Source organism: Haliaeetus leucocephalus, unplaced genomic scaffold, assembly GCF_000737465.1.
Source record: "Haliaeetus leucocephalus isolate CR32 unplaced genomic scaffold, Haliaeetus_leucocephalus-4.0 Scaffold406, whole genome shotgun sequence".
In the NCBI taxonomy this organism is placed as follows: Eukaryota; Metazoa; Chordata; class Aves; order Accipitriformes; family Accipitridae; genus Haliaeetus; species Haliaeetus leucocephalus.
Genome location: NW_010972842.1, coordinates 6,962,678 through 6,977,058, shown reverse-complemented (window position 1 = coordinate 6,977,058; position 14,381 = coordinate 6,962,678). Strand labels below are relative to the sequence as shown.

The following is a 14,381-nucleotide window of genomic DNA, read 5'->3' as shown; positions in this document are numbered from 1 at the left end:
AGGAGACTGAGTTGTCTTCTTTTTCAGTATCTACTTGGTCATATCTTGAGAGAAAAACTGAGCACTTAAAAAAGCAAAAACTAAATTCAAGCCATCATGGCCCATGAGTAACACCAACACCTGTATAGAAAAAGAGTATGCTACAGCACAGAAAATCCCACAAACGCCCTGTCAATATGTGGAACACTATTTCTGTGACGTGTATACAATACATTTTTACATGGACCCGAAAGAGGAAAATACTCAAGGTTGCTACCAATGGTAAAGTTAATAGCAAAACTTGTTTCATGTTTGACTTAATGAAACTTTTTGTGGGTTTTTAACACTGAAAGAGACAAGAATATTCAGAATTAATCATTAGAAAAGTGCTACAAAAATACTTCATGAACACTTTAAAGATCTAAACTTTCAAAGATTTCTTAAATCTGAGAACACTGAAATCATAGACTGACTCAGGTTATAAGGAACCTCTGCAAGATATGTGGTCCAACTCCTTCTCAAAGCAGGGCCAACTCCTTAGCTAGATCACACTGCTCAAAATAATATCCAGTTGGGTTTTGAATATCTAAGAGGACAGAGCTTGCACAGCCTCTTTGGGGAGCTTGTTCCCATTTTCAATCAACTCTCGTGATTTTTTTTTTTTACTCATGATATCTAATTGGAATTTCCCTTGCTGCAACCTCTGCTCATTTCCCCTCATCCTTTCACCATGCTCTCCAAGAAGGATTTGTCTCTGTCTTCACTACAATCCCCAATTAGGGAGCTGAAGACAGCAGGAGGGTTTCTACAACCAGTATCAAAACTCTTTTGTTTAGAACTACAACTAGAAAGTCCTCGTTATTGACAGGTTTTTGAAGAACAGACAAAACTAATAGATTCTTATTAGAAATCATTACTTCTGCTATTCGAAGCTGAAACAATGCAAAACAAAACCAAGAAAACACTCAGCTTGTAAGTTCTCGGAAAAAACAGAAGCAGCATGCATGGTGATTACGGGCACAGTAAGTAACTACTACTTCTTTTGCATCATAAAAGAACATTTCCTACTTAGTATCACAAATCAGTATTGGTCTATTTACATACTGAAGGATCTTCTACAAGGGAGAGGAAAGCTGACTGAGTCATTTAGAGTTAACTCAAATTTGGAGGGGAAAGCAACACAGAGGCAGCAAGTATGGAACGCAACTGCGTGCCACTCCACAATTTAAGAAAATGGTCATAAGAGCTCATTCGCCCCTCTTTCAAGTTGAGATAAAAGGGTACTACCAATGGGAAATTGCTTACAGAAGAATTAGTTTTCAGAGTCATGCAGTACTGCCTTCAGGAGGAAAAGGGACAGACCCACAGCAAAGGCTTCTCTTATCTGTCTCCAAAAATCTAACCTGCCAAATTTACCAGACAGATTCCGAAAGTCTGGATCACAAACACTGTCTTAGGTAAAACGCTGCTGAGCACTTCTGTGGGGAACTAAACAGTGCAGAACTGATAGAAAAATTGTACTGTCAATATACTTATTGGTTTTTTTAAAGGACAGGTAAAACCTACCTATTGGTTGGTACTTAAAAGAACAGAAACAACATTGCCCACTGGTATTAGAAGAATCATACAATGCTTACCTGCGACCACATTCTGAATATTTACCAATATTTTTTAATATTAAGGCAGCTGTTAATCGGATGTGTTTAGTTATTGGTCCCTCTTTTTCATCCTACAAAATTAAAGAGAAAAAAAAAAAGTAAAAGCCCCATAGTAGCAGGCAACAATTACTATCTAAAACTTGAGTCAAACAATACTAACTGTGAAATCTCTGAAGACAAGGTTTCTTGATCCCCTCCTTAATGCCATTAGGGCAGCACTCGGATGATTCACAATGGCCTTCTGTGCTCTGGGAGTAGAGGCAGGACCCCCCGCAGCTGGCTGCCTACATTAGTAAAGAAAGAATTAATAAAAATAAGCTTTGCACCACTTTCTACAAGATTAACAACCCTGAAAATTTGTATTTTTTTTTAACCTATCTGAACAGACACACAAAGATCCATTAATACTTCGTGCTGATATGAGATTTGCCTTTTGTTTCCACAGAGATAAACCTTATTGCAAAGCCTTCAAGAGAGTCATGGGCTTTATTTTATGTGAAAAAACACTTCTCTTGAAGAAGTACTGCTCACCACCCATGACATTTGTGATGGAAAAGTAATATATTGTACTAATGACATAGCCACTTCCTGAAGTGTATCTATTTAAAGGAATGTTTTATCAGACAGGCTTTAACAGGAACTGTGATAGCAGCTATGCAAATGTCATCTGAGATTTGGCCAGAGAATGTCCTTAAAATATAGCTATTCAAAACTTGACACAGCTCACTGGGACCATTAGACACTAAGACAATATAAAATACTTATTACTGTGGTTAGTGAGGAGTAATATAAAGTAACATGATTTAAGTTACGATCTAAGACATAAAACATCTAATTGTTAAATTAGATCAAACATTTGTAAAACCAATTACCTGTTACTGCAGCTTTCAAACTGAGATTAATAAATCAATCAGGGTATTTTATAAAGCTGGTACAAATAACAAACATAGCTGAAGCAAATTCTCCATTTTCACTATTAACACTGAAGTCAAAGCTCTGTTTCATGTAAAACTTTGAAATTACTCATACAATTAGAGTTTAGAATGTATAAATATGCAACTTCACTTAATGAGTAAGACTCATAATGTCATCTCAAAGGAAAGTTTTGCAGTATCAATGGTGAAAAATATCACCACACTTCAATATATTGAACAATATAATATCATTATGAAGTCTTTTAATACCCTAGTAGAATGTGGTTAGAAGTGCAAGTAGTGCTTACTTGCAAAGGTAGTATAAATCAAATGTGAATGTTCTGCTTTTTAAAATGAAAGTTAGCCTGTAAGAGTATTATTTAGGCATCTTTCACTGTAAGTGAATAGTCTAAGAATAAAACTTGAATTCTCTTATTCAGACAGATTTTCTTCATAATCTAAAATTCTAACAACAAGGAAACCTAGTTAAAAATTAGAAAAAAGGGTTCATATGAGTGGTTTTAAACTACAAAACAGAAAATTAAGAAGTAGTAACAAACAGACTCCTCCCTAAAAACTTAGCTCATAATCACAGTCATCCTCCCCTGAATGGAAATAAGAATTTGAAAACCTTTATGAAGTAAAGGCACAAGGGTAGGAGCTAAATTAAGAAGCTGTTGGGCCATGACATATGTTTATAGGAGACCGAGTACCACAGTAAAGGAATTATCATTTTCATTTTTAATTTCTAGAACATTTTTGTTCTCCTTATATTGAGAAGAACAAGGATTCATCAATGGAGGCTATTCCGACTGTCTCTCTTCAACAGCTATCATACTATATTTTAGAAAGTTGAAGTACTATTGCCTTCATATTGAAATATTGAAAAAGGGACAACTGCAATAAATTAGGAAGATATTAAAAGATTGTCTTCTCTTTTTGATTTTGGAAAAAAGAATTTGATAAAAAGTTACAGAGACATCAAGTGGACTGACTTGTGTCTGTGGGCAAGTATCTCTCTCAAGAAACATCTAGATTTCTTGAATTTATTTAATTAATTTATATACTTAACTTCAAACCATACCATTCATCTTGTGATTTAAAGTTATCTCTTGCCCCACTCCCATGGTGCGTGAAGAGTATTTTTGGTAGCTCACGCTACCACCTTTGCTTCAGTGGCAACAAGGAAAAAAATTAACGAGAATCCAAAAAGATTCAAATGCACAAAGCTACAGTGAACATACAGTTAACTGCTAGTGCTACCTGACCTTCCAGAATGTAATATTCAGCTACCTCTGAAAACCAGAAAAGGAAGAGTTAATATAATACAACTTTAAAAGCAAAGAAATACAGAATTGAGGTATACAACCAATTCTGTAACGCAGCTTAACTTTGCCTACCTGGTTCTAGCAAAAGCCATTACAGATTTTTTCAGGTATGTATCGTGTTATGATAGACAGAAATGTTTAGGGGAATGAGCCCTTGTTTGGTAGCGTTCCACAGATTTTACTTCCAGCACCAGTAACACTCACACTATCTGCACTCTCCGACGTAGGTGTGGTTTTACTAAATGGTGAGGGATTAAGTGAAGAGAGTTGGACTAATTAATGCCTATATGCTTCATCTCGGCACCAGTTTTTTTAAGTTGTTTCAGCTCCATACAAGAGTTTAGTCATATGGATGATCAATGGTGTGCTGATAAGTCTGAGAAGTTTTTAGGACTCAACAAAAAGTAAATTAAGCCAAAACTTTGTTAAGTCAGCTTTTAGACATGACTATGTAAGCCAACTTAAGGTAACCTGTTGGAGCAAGCTTAGGGTTTTGTTTGACAAGTCACTGATTCTGGAAAGCAAATGATCAAGTCTTCTCTTCCTCATGTAGCTAGATGCTCTTTTCAGTTATGAGAACGTAACTCTGTAGCAGCACTACAAGATTATGTGGGTTACACATTACATATAATCAAAATATTCCCATTTGTTGATTTCTTCTTTGGCAAAAGAATAGTAACGGAGAGGTGAGGGAAGAGAGGAAGAGTAACAGACAAGGAACCTGTATGATTTCATAAAACAGCTGAGTGTATTCACTGTTGTGAGTGCTGACAAAGATCTCATCCCTTCCTTTTGTTCCAGCTCACCTCCTCTACTGGTGTTCAACTGACTCTAAAGCAAGTGCATTCCACTCATCTAGCAAACCCACTTTTTTGATTGATTAGGTTTTTAAAAAAAAAACCCAGAACTGATTTACCATGCAATCAGACAAAAACTAAAGCTAGTTCTCTCACTGTAAGCAGTGTGTAGCCAAGAGGAAGAACAAGGGATGGCAGGGAGAGTCAAAACATCTTACTTTGAGTAGTGGAATGCTCTTATTTCAACTTGTATTCTGAAACTGCATCCTTAGTACCTTGTGATATTGCAGTCTCAATATTTCAGTGAGAACTGGTTACGCATATAAATTCCTACTTTCTGAATCTGACCTAATTAGGGAATTCTGCCTCAGAAGATGGGATGTATGAACATTTTTTTCTAATATGAGTACCTGTGCCAATTTTAAAGAAGCCTGTGAGGACACAGAGCTACTGGATATGTTATCTGTGTGATGGAACATTTTTGAAAAGGCAGAGTTGAGATCACATCATGCTAGTAGACGGTATCAGCCCTACGCTTCCCACTTACCAAGACTACATTACCATCATTCTTCATTTTGTGGTTTTCAGAGGTCTGAATGTTGTCAGTGTAATGAAATAAGGCACCATAAATCAATCGTAAGTCTATGTTAAGAAGTTTGTTTATATTAAAAAAATAAAAGGACTCCCAAACTAAATTTCTTAGCTTTCACACTCAACTATCTCTGTTGCCTCCAGCAGCTTGGTAGCAATTTAACTAGCCACAGAACAGACCGCAAAAATCTGCCTGGGACCATGAAATTACATCTTTAGCTTGCAACAAAGAGATTCCAGTTAGTTACTAACAAAGACCTAGTCTTAATACACTTAATATAAGTAACTGAACCCTGAATAACTCCAATATTAACATAACCATCCCCACAACCCCACGGCAATGAGGTTGTGCTCTCCAGTATTAATTCCAGATGGTTGAAATCATTTTGGGAAGGAGGAGAGCCAAAACTGATTCCAGGTAGCAGCACAAAATTAGAAGACTCAGAGGAGTTGGTATTTGCCTTGTTTGCTTGTTTAAAGGAAAGTTTATTACAAGAGTCCCTGGATCAAGTCAGCCCAAATTTAGACCACAAAACTGGAAGGAATACAGCAAGTTACAAGACAATCCATTTCAGCTGTACGAAACAGCTGAACTGTACACAACAAATAACTTTCCATTTGGATTACAAGCACTTTCCTGTTACAATAGAAGTTATAAAATGCTGTCCAGTTGGGAAAAATCAGGATAATATGTTGAGAACAACGTTCATCACAGAGTACTGACCCATATACCTTAAAGAATTACCTGTTCTGTTTATGGTAACTGCAACCACATCTCCCACATAAGAATCTATTCCCTCTTTTGCCCATTTTGTCTTACTATAATGGACCTCACATTTGATTACTGTTACAGACTCTACATATGCAGAGTTTTAACTAATAAGCCAAGTTATAAATACACAAATTCTTCCAATAATTTCTAATTCTCTTATTTTCCCTATTGCTACTGAGGGTCAGGTCTCTTACTTATTGGAAGGCTTCTGATTTCCTGCTTGTCCATGTTCATCTTGCTTTAATCCTGCAAGCAAAGCATCTCTGGAACAGTGCTTATCCTGTTTGGGGAAAAGAGAAAGTGAGAAAGGTGTGTGAAAATTTACCATGAAATTCCCACTATTTTCTGAAGTAATATGTGAAAGAAAATCTGCACCTGTAAATGGGTAATGAAGGAAAACCTCTGCCGCTGGAAAGGTTCACATCCCTCCCATAAGCACTGCCCTGGGTAGACATCTTTTCCTCCATGTTCAGTTGCTGCATGATAGAAAACCTGTGATGGTGTCTGAAACCACCTACAAAAAGAGGGGGAGGGGAATTTAAGTTTTTGGTTTTTTCCTAGTTAATGGTGAAGCGCAACTATCACAAACATAAACCCATACTGGCTAAACATTTTTATTTTCTGAAACAAGTCATGCATTGATAAATGAGAAGTCGTAAAATTTTAAAAGGAAAAATATGTACATATATTACCAGTGAGCTACCAACAAATGGCAGTATGATTTTGCCAAATCCAATTGAAATATCATGGTTCTGCTTTTTTATTTATACTTTCCCAAAGAAATAATATTTATTAATTCCAACAGATCCATTCTCCGCAATACAAGTAAAATACAGTAATAAAGAGTTAAAAAGTTGAGTTTCATGTTTTCCTTTTCCTGTTTTCCTTCTTTACTGGCAGTCATTCTCAGACCTTATTTAAACTTTAATTGGGAAAAAGAGATGCACACCTTCATCCTATTTGCTCTCAATACCGCATGCTTCTCAAAGCCTGAATTCTAAATACTGGGAAAATGGCTAAGTATCATTTCCTGATGTACACAGCAGTCAAAAAACGTCACTTATGTGACCCTTTTTAACATCTTCAATTAAATCTCAATTTTTAAGTCACAGAATCATAGAACAGTTTGGGTTGGAATAGACCTCCAAAGATCTGCAATGAGCAGGGACATCTTCAACTAGATCAGGTTGCTCAGAGTCCTGTCCAGCCTGACCTTGAATGTTTCCAGGGATGGGGCATCTACCACCTCTCTGGGCAACCTGTGCCAGTGTTTCACCAAATGAAAATGACTTTCCAAAACCTCAAACTAAGCACTTTGCCAGCAGACAGCCCCAAAGCACAGGATATGAGGTATTTCAGCAAATTCATGGCCAAAATAAACAAAAGACTTAGCTGCTCATGATTCATTTCAACACAACTAACCCAACTCATCAACACCCACTTAAGGCTTGGACAGAAGAGGTCTGGAAACCTAGTCGCTGCCATTGGGGAAGTCATTGCCACCAGTCGTCTTCACACACTTGCCGGACAGATGTCACCGGTGCAGCAGTCTTACCGAAAGGAAACACATGCCCCACCTCGGCCACTCCAGTTCACATACCAATATTTTAGTTTCAGTTGACAAGAAAAGTATTTGCATTAAGATGTTTGACTAAACTCACTGGGCTGAACAGTGCCAAGAGGGAGATGACCTCGAATCAGCAACCAGCCAAGGATGAAGCAACATCTTAAACCTACAGCAGTTATGTATGGACAAGTTCAAGTCAGAACTCCCAGCGTATGAATTGCAGATCAGTAGGTGCTTTGATCCAGCCACCTCCTTCCACATCCTACTACTCATTTGAATAGTGTCTATTATGCAAACATACTTGCAATTGATACGTAGGCTTAAATGTACAGATACTGAACCCCATAAAGGTGTCAAAGAGCTAATTTCACCCAGAGACAAGTCTTAGTTATAAACTGAATCCTACTGCAATAACCACCTGTAATACAGCAATTACCTTCTGCGTAGGCAATAAATACTACTCTCTTAAAAAGCATTTATCTTTTCCATGCCAGTCAGCTCTTACTGAAGGGAAGCTGGGAAGAAGGAGAAATACCTGCCTCTTGCTGTTGGTCTGCATAGCTCATAGTAGGAAATGAAAACAAAATGTTTTACATCTACAGTGGCTCAACAGCGAAAACTGATGTTTCGGAGGACAAAAAAATTTCTTTCCACAATAAAGGGGAAGTCAGTATGTAAACTTAAGGCTGGCACAAACCTATTTATGAATAATTCCTGGCATGGATGAAATAAAGTTCATGGCATAAGCAAACCCCAAAATGTAGTTTAAAACATTTTATTCAACATGGCAAGTCTTTAAGGGGAGGAGAGGGAAAAAAAAAAAAAAAAGCTGTTTCAGCTATGTTGGTTTATTCACTGTATAAGACATTCAGTTTTATACTTCAATCACTGATCTAAGATTCAAATTTACTACCATTTTGCGGAGAAAAACTATTTTTCCTTAAAGAAACACCTAAACATAGTAATAAAAAAAAGCTTAAGTACTGAGAATATGGTCAGTTGAGTCTAGACTCTTGTTTCCCCACTTAATTTCTCTATCATTCTGTTCACCTGCTGAACAGAACATTAAACTAATAGCTGACTTGACAGGCAGTGGAGATTCAATAGCATTGCCAATTTACTTTTTAAATACAAAGCAATTCAAGAGGAGACATCTCCTGCCTACCTGTGAAACAAAATAGCAGCTTTTAAATTACACTGAATACAATTAGCAGTACTTGCAGACAGCTGAACTTCAAAGGAAAACAGCTTTCTGTTACATCCTCAGTGCAAAGTAGTGTGGCTGACTGACACCTTTTAGAATTTTACTTCCTAAGATACTAAACCTGAATACGTCTGTGAGAGGCCAATCATTACAACTATTTGCATAATTGGGCCTGATCTGGTTGTAGTCTTCAGACACTACTAAATCTGTTGCATTTTATTTCAAAATCTTGGTATAATGTTTCCTAATTCAGTTTTAAAAAACAAGACAGCAGAACCCACACCCACACCACAGTAATGGTGCTGACTGCAGCAGCCAAGTTAGTGGGTAGGAAAAGAACATACTATTTTATTTATTTGTATTTATTCTGATTTTTAATAAAATGGTTTTGACGGCCTTCACTGCCTTCTGCAATACATCCTGGAAGGGAAACTTAATGCTAATACATTGTGAGAATTAAACTAAAGAACATGTATAGAGGAACAGGTGCAAATGAGTGTATCAAATTTGTCTCCTGTCATATCTTTCCGGTTAATTATGAACACCATGAAAGAAACACTGTTCTATCATTCTACTATGATGAACCTGCCCACTTAATACCTAGGAAAAAATTGCTAAGCAATCATGAATGAAACCAAGTACTGGATGTAAAGTTTACATAGACTAATGACCCAGTCAAAAGAATCTTCTTGTTTTCTATTAAACAAATAAAAACAGCTAAGACTGAGAGCTATAAATAAAACAGTTACAATAACAGGTGGTAATTCCCCATTTTTTTTTTTAATGTCTGTTACAAGCAGAAAGCCTACAGGAGATTTGATGCTCCTGTTTTTAATCAGGCTGTTGTAGAAATATGAATAAACAATACACATTTGAGGAAGATGCTAACAGCATTTTGGTTCTCTCTTCACCACAGCGAACACTGAGTGTAATGTTTATCTAAACTGTTTTAGGCTGGGACTGAAATAAATATTTGAAAAGTGAGAAACAACATAAGAACAAGAGCTGTGTGTCACATGGGCTACAATCTATCAATGCAAAAATCTCTGAAGGCTTTTGAAAATAATTAAACTTAAACATGAACATTAAGCATGAACAAAATCCAGTACGGTTAGTAATGACAGAAGAAACTAAAGCAACAGAAATAATAATCTTTGAAATAAAATGTAGAGATCAACTTGTAAAACATGGGCCTCGCAGCCCTTAACTTCAGTCTCAAGAAAACTTACAGGAATAACATTAAGACAGACTTACAAAAAGACTGATAATGTAAGGTAATCGTAATTGCATTGTTGCTCCTCCTTCCCCAAAATTTGTCTGCACATATTCACATACTAGTTCACATGTGGTATCAGCTTGTTCCATGGTTACATGTCACCTTAACTCTACACAACTCATCCTATGTAACTTTAGACATAGAATAAAGTTGGTGAATAACTTTCACTTCAAAACTGTAGTTCAGCAAACTCCTCAAGATGGTATAAATTGGCGAGGCTTCTGCTAAGAAGCCACTCCAGCTTTTCATTTCCACCTCAGTACAACCCACTCTTATACCAACACAGGTGTTCATGCATCTATTGTGCAGCCAGTAGAGTATGGCTCTATGGTTATATTTACTAGCCATGAAAAAGTAAAGTAAAAAGTAAGTAAAGCCTTACATGTACTTCTTACATAGAGAAGTGTCACCTACCAAAGGGAAAAAAAAAAATAATCACTTTTAAGGTGAAAACACAGCCATGATTTAAAAAAGCACCAGATCTCTACAGTACCAGTCAGAGTCTTATCTAAAATCCCTGTGTCTTGCATTGACTTAATGTAAGAAATGCAAGAAACAGAAACTACATCTTCAGGGGTCTACAGATTAACTGTCCTTCAGTATTCCTCTAATTCTGTTCAAATCCTCATTTTCACCATTGGTTCCTAACATTCAAAATTCTCCATTGTTTCATCCCAACTTTCTGAATGCCTACACACCAGCTTTCTACCAAATCAGCTCATCTTTATGCTCCCTTTGTCTCGTCCTACAATGATGAAGTGTCTCACCCCTTTTTCATGCCCATCCTATATGTTATGCAATTTTTCTCACTGTTTTCAGAGTGGCTATTTGACAACTACCTTTGTTTCACCGATCTGCTCCCTTCACTAAGCTGAAAACTAAGCATATTCACAAACCTATGTTATTTTAAAAATCAGTGTCAAGATATACATACTGATAACAAGGGTAGTACCGTGGTTTTTATAAGTCTACATCCAAAAGTCTGCTAGCTCACTCCTCTCTCTTTTAGGGACAACAAAAACAAATCAAAATAAATCTAATCATTGCTGTCTAGTCTTAAGGCTAAGTTCCTTTTTATTTCCTTTTGTGACAATGAAGTCCTGTGGCACACAAATGGTATCGTCATTACTAAAATTAGTCATAATGTAAATAAGACTTTGACCAGGACATAGAAGTGCAACACCCTGCTCTTGCAAAACTGGAAACGCAAGGAAGATTAAAAGCTGGCAACACAAGAAAATGTCAAGACATGATTTTTAACTGGAGTATGTAACTATTTTTGTATTTGCAACACAGAGAACAAGCTTCAGAGCTCGGATTTTTTCTTCTTTTTCACTTAACTACATGACAATATTTTATTTATTACTGAAGAATCAAGATATTGCAAGAAAGCCACACAATAAATCATTTTATGCTCTGAAGTATAACTGAGAGCAGTTAAAATGTCTTGCACCTCACCATCTCAGCTTCAGCTTCCTCAACACTTTTCACCTTCTCTTTTCCCCACGGACAAAAGTATAAGGTAACTTAAGGAAACAGAATGGATAGAACTTGTAGAATCACTTTCTATATACAAGCATCTGTTACATATTAGTAAAAGGTAGTTAAATAAAGGAGCATTTACTTTTTACAAGATTGCCACAGACACATGAAGTTCTGTCCAGGTTTTTTCATTTGCTCTGCATGCTGACTTGCTGCAGTGTATGAAGGCGGCTGCAAATTGATCTGCTGGCCCTGTACTTGCACTGTTGGTATCGATGTTGCAGGTGTGCTCTGTAGAAGAAGTTAAAACACAGTTTTAAACAGGGCTTATTTCAAGACTTGACATACAATTTACTGTTTGTTCAAAGATCTCTTGTTCTACACTTTAATCCACAACAAGTTTTCAGATTTTAACACTCTGAATAAGCATTAATAGACACAATGACATGATGGACATATAACTTTTACACTGTAGTATTTATACAGGAGTTTCCAATATTCAAATTACTAAGCCTTATACCCAAATTCAAATACAGAATCATGACTGCAAAGGAATTTCTCAAGGGCACTAGTGGAGCAAAGGTTAGCATTATTTTGCAAAAGCTTTATTTGTTCTTTAAGAAAAAAACATGCAAACTCAAGAGGTTGCAATATCATCAGCACAGACAGTAGTTTTCTTTCCTATGTAAACGTAGGAGAAAATATTGCTAAAAGAAGTAAAATGAGCACTGATACACCTAAAACTGCCTTATATTCTTTGATGAAATGGTTTTTCTGTGCTGCATCTGTGGAATTCTTGAACTGCCGCATTAGTACACATCAGCCTGTGTTACAGAGTGCGTAAGAAAAGGTAAATTGAACAATGCTGAAGTAACACTCTATCAAAGACCAGCAGACTCAAACTATGACATACCATTTTCTCTATAAAACTTGGCAAATTATATAATTCTTCAAGCTCTTGTAAAACCAGCCAGCACATGTACCTTTATACACAACACCACATGCCCAGAATGCCTAAACATGCCATACAACTTCTATACAGTGAAATATAAACATTTCAGAAAGGAAAAAGATTTAATATTGCACGGGAGCAAGGGGAACAAGACACTTAGTTTTAACAGTGAATAAAAATTATCTTAAAAGTGACCTAAAAAAGATAAAAACAAAGCCAAAATATGTCAATTTTATTTCTTTTTCTGAATAATAGATACTGAACGCTGGCCTTTCCATTTCAGAACAGTGTTTATGTCAGAATACTGTTTCTCTTCTTTCTTTTTTCCTGGAAGGCTCTGGCCAGCAAGACGTTTATAAAGATGATGACAATAAAAAAAATTGAGCTTTTGAACATTATCTAGGAATGCAGACCTAACATCCTTTGCTTTCCTTCTGTTAAAAAAGGAATGTAACACTCTGTTAAAGAGACCAAACAAAACTACTTTCAAGTCTGCGTTTAAGAATATTATAAAAGAAGCACTTTCAAATGGTGCACACAATACTCTTTATATTTTTACAGCTCTGTTACTGAATAGCTTTAGACTTGAACTGTATGGAAACAAACAGTTAAATGCAACTTCTAACATTTCATTTGCATATTGATCTTACATTTTCTTCCTGCTGTTCTCTATTGGCATTGTGGACAAGTCACACAAGGTAACAAGTTAATAATATCACAGATCATACAATGCTAATGAGATGACCAAAAGGACAGCAAAAAAGCCTCAGACCCAAACCACTTCCCATATCCAAGCATAAATCCTGATAAAAATAAGGCAAAACTCAGCAAAACTCCTGAACACAGCACTATTGTACGATGCCTGTGATCTGCATGTGTGAAAAGTTCTAAGAAAGGACTCTTGAGTCCATTAGTCATAACTACAAATAATTTTGAACTCAACAATGATTTCCATCTAAAGATCTCAAAGCTATTTTACAGATTGGGTAAAGAATCTTCACAATGTATCTTTCAACAAAAGGTAAACACAAGTGGGGCCTTTTAAGATCAACAACCCTATAACAAGGCATTTTTAAATTGAAGCTGAAAGTAAAATCGAGTGTCAGCAGTACAGCTTGTTTTGCAATCTTCACTTGGCATCCTGGTATCAATACATTATGATGGTCTTTATATGACTTTTTATCCCTATAGAATAGTCCTTGTCTCATTTAATGTGCTGGAGGGAGAGTGAGCTTACTGAATGTATTCAGTATTTCGTTTAATTCTCATCATTCAATGTGTGCTTCATGTATTATTTACTCCATTCTAAGCAAACCCTGCAATTAATCCAGAATTATGAATTTTCTCAAGGGTTTTTCTGGCAAGCTCTCCTAGTGGTATTCAAAGGTTTTAATACCATCTCATTAAAAAATTGTTGATTTTAAACAAGGAGATCTGAGATATACAACACAAAATGTTACATGCTGAAAATGAAAAAGCACAGAAAGGGAAACAAGTTTTCAGGAAAAAAGTTAAAATTCAGTTCCCCCTCCAAGTCCTTTCTACACTTTTTTTTCAGTGAGGGGAAAAAAAGCTGACAAATTTAAAAGAAATGTGTAAAGTAATTGTTGTTGTTTAGAATTCTCTTATTACTGCTGTACTGCAAAGTAGAGTAGTTTCAATCAAACTTGTAGCATTAGGCAGTTACAACTTCCATGTATTTTTAAGTCAAATCTATTTCTTGACTATCAACTGTGCTGATTATATTTTAAAATCAACAGATAAAGTACAGTTACATTTGTTTTCCTAGGTTTTATTTCAGAAACATAAGTTCTATGTTCGAATATCTCAAAGTTTTCCTCACTTCGTTCAAGAGATCAGA

General features: G+C 36.1%; 1 protein-coding gene across 1 annotated transcript in view; it reads right to left on the bottom strand.

The window, feature by feature from the left end:
- The window catches only part of ARID2 (AT rich interactive domain 2 (ARID, RFX-like)), a 107,181-nt gene that overhangs the window by 2,393 nt on the left and 90,407 nt on the right, over positions 1-14,381 (bottom strand). The window contains exons 16-20 of the mRNA XM_010574075.1: positions 11,711-11,859; positions 6,415-6,553; positions 6,234-6,319; positions 1,798-1,921; positions 1,617-1,708 (exon numbers count right to left, since the gene is read on the bottom strand). Coding sequence (XP_010572377.1) covers positions 1,617-1,708; positions 1,798-1,921; positions 6,234-6,319; positions 6,415-6,553; positions 11,711-11,859 — 590 coding nt within the window. The remainder of the gene's footprint in view (positions 1-1,616; positions 1,709-1,797; positions 1,922-6,233; positions 6,320-6,414; positions 6,554-11,710; positions 11,860-14,381) is intronic.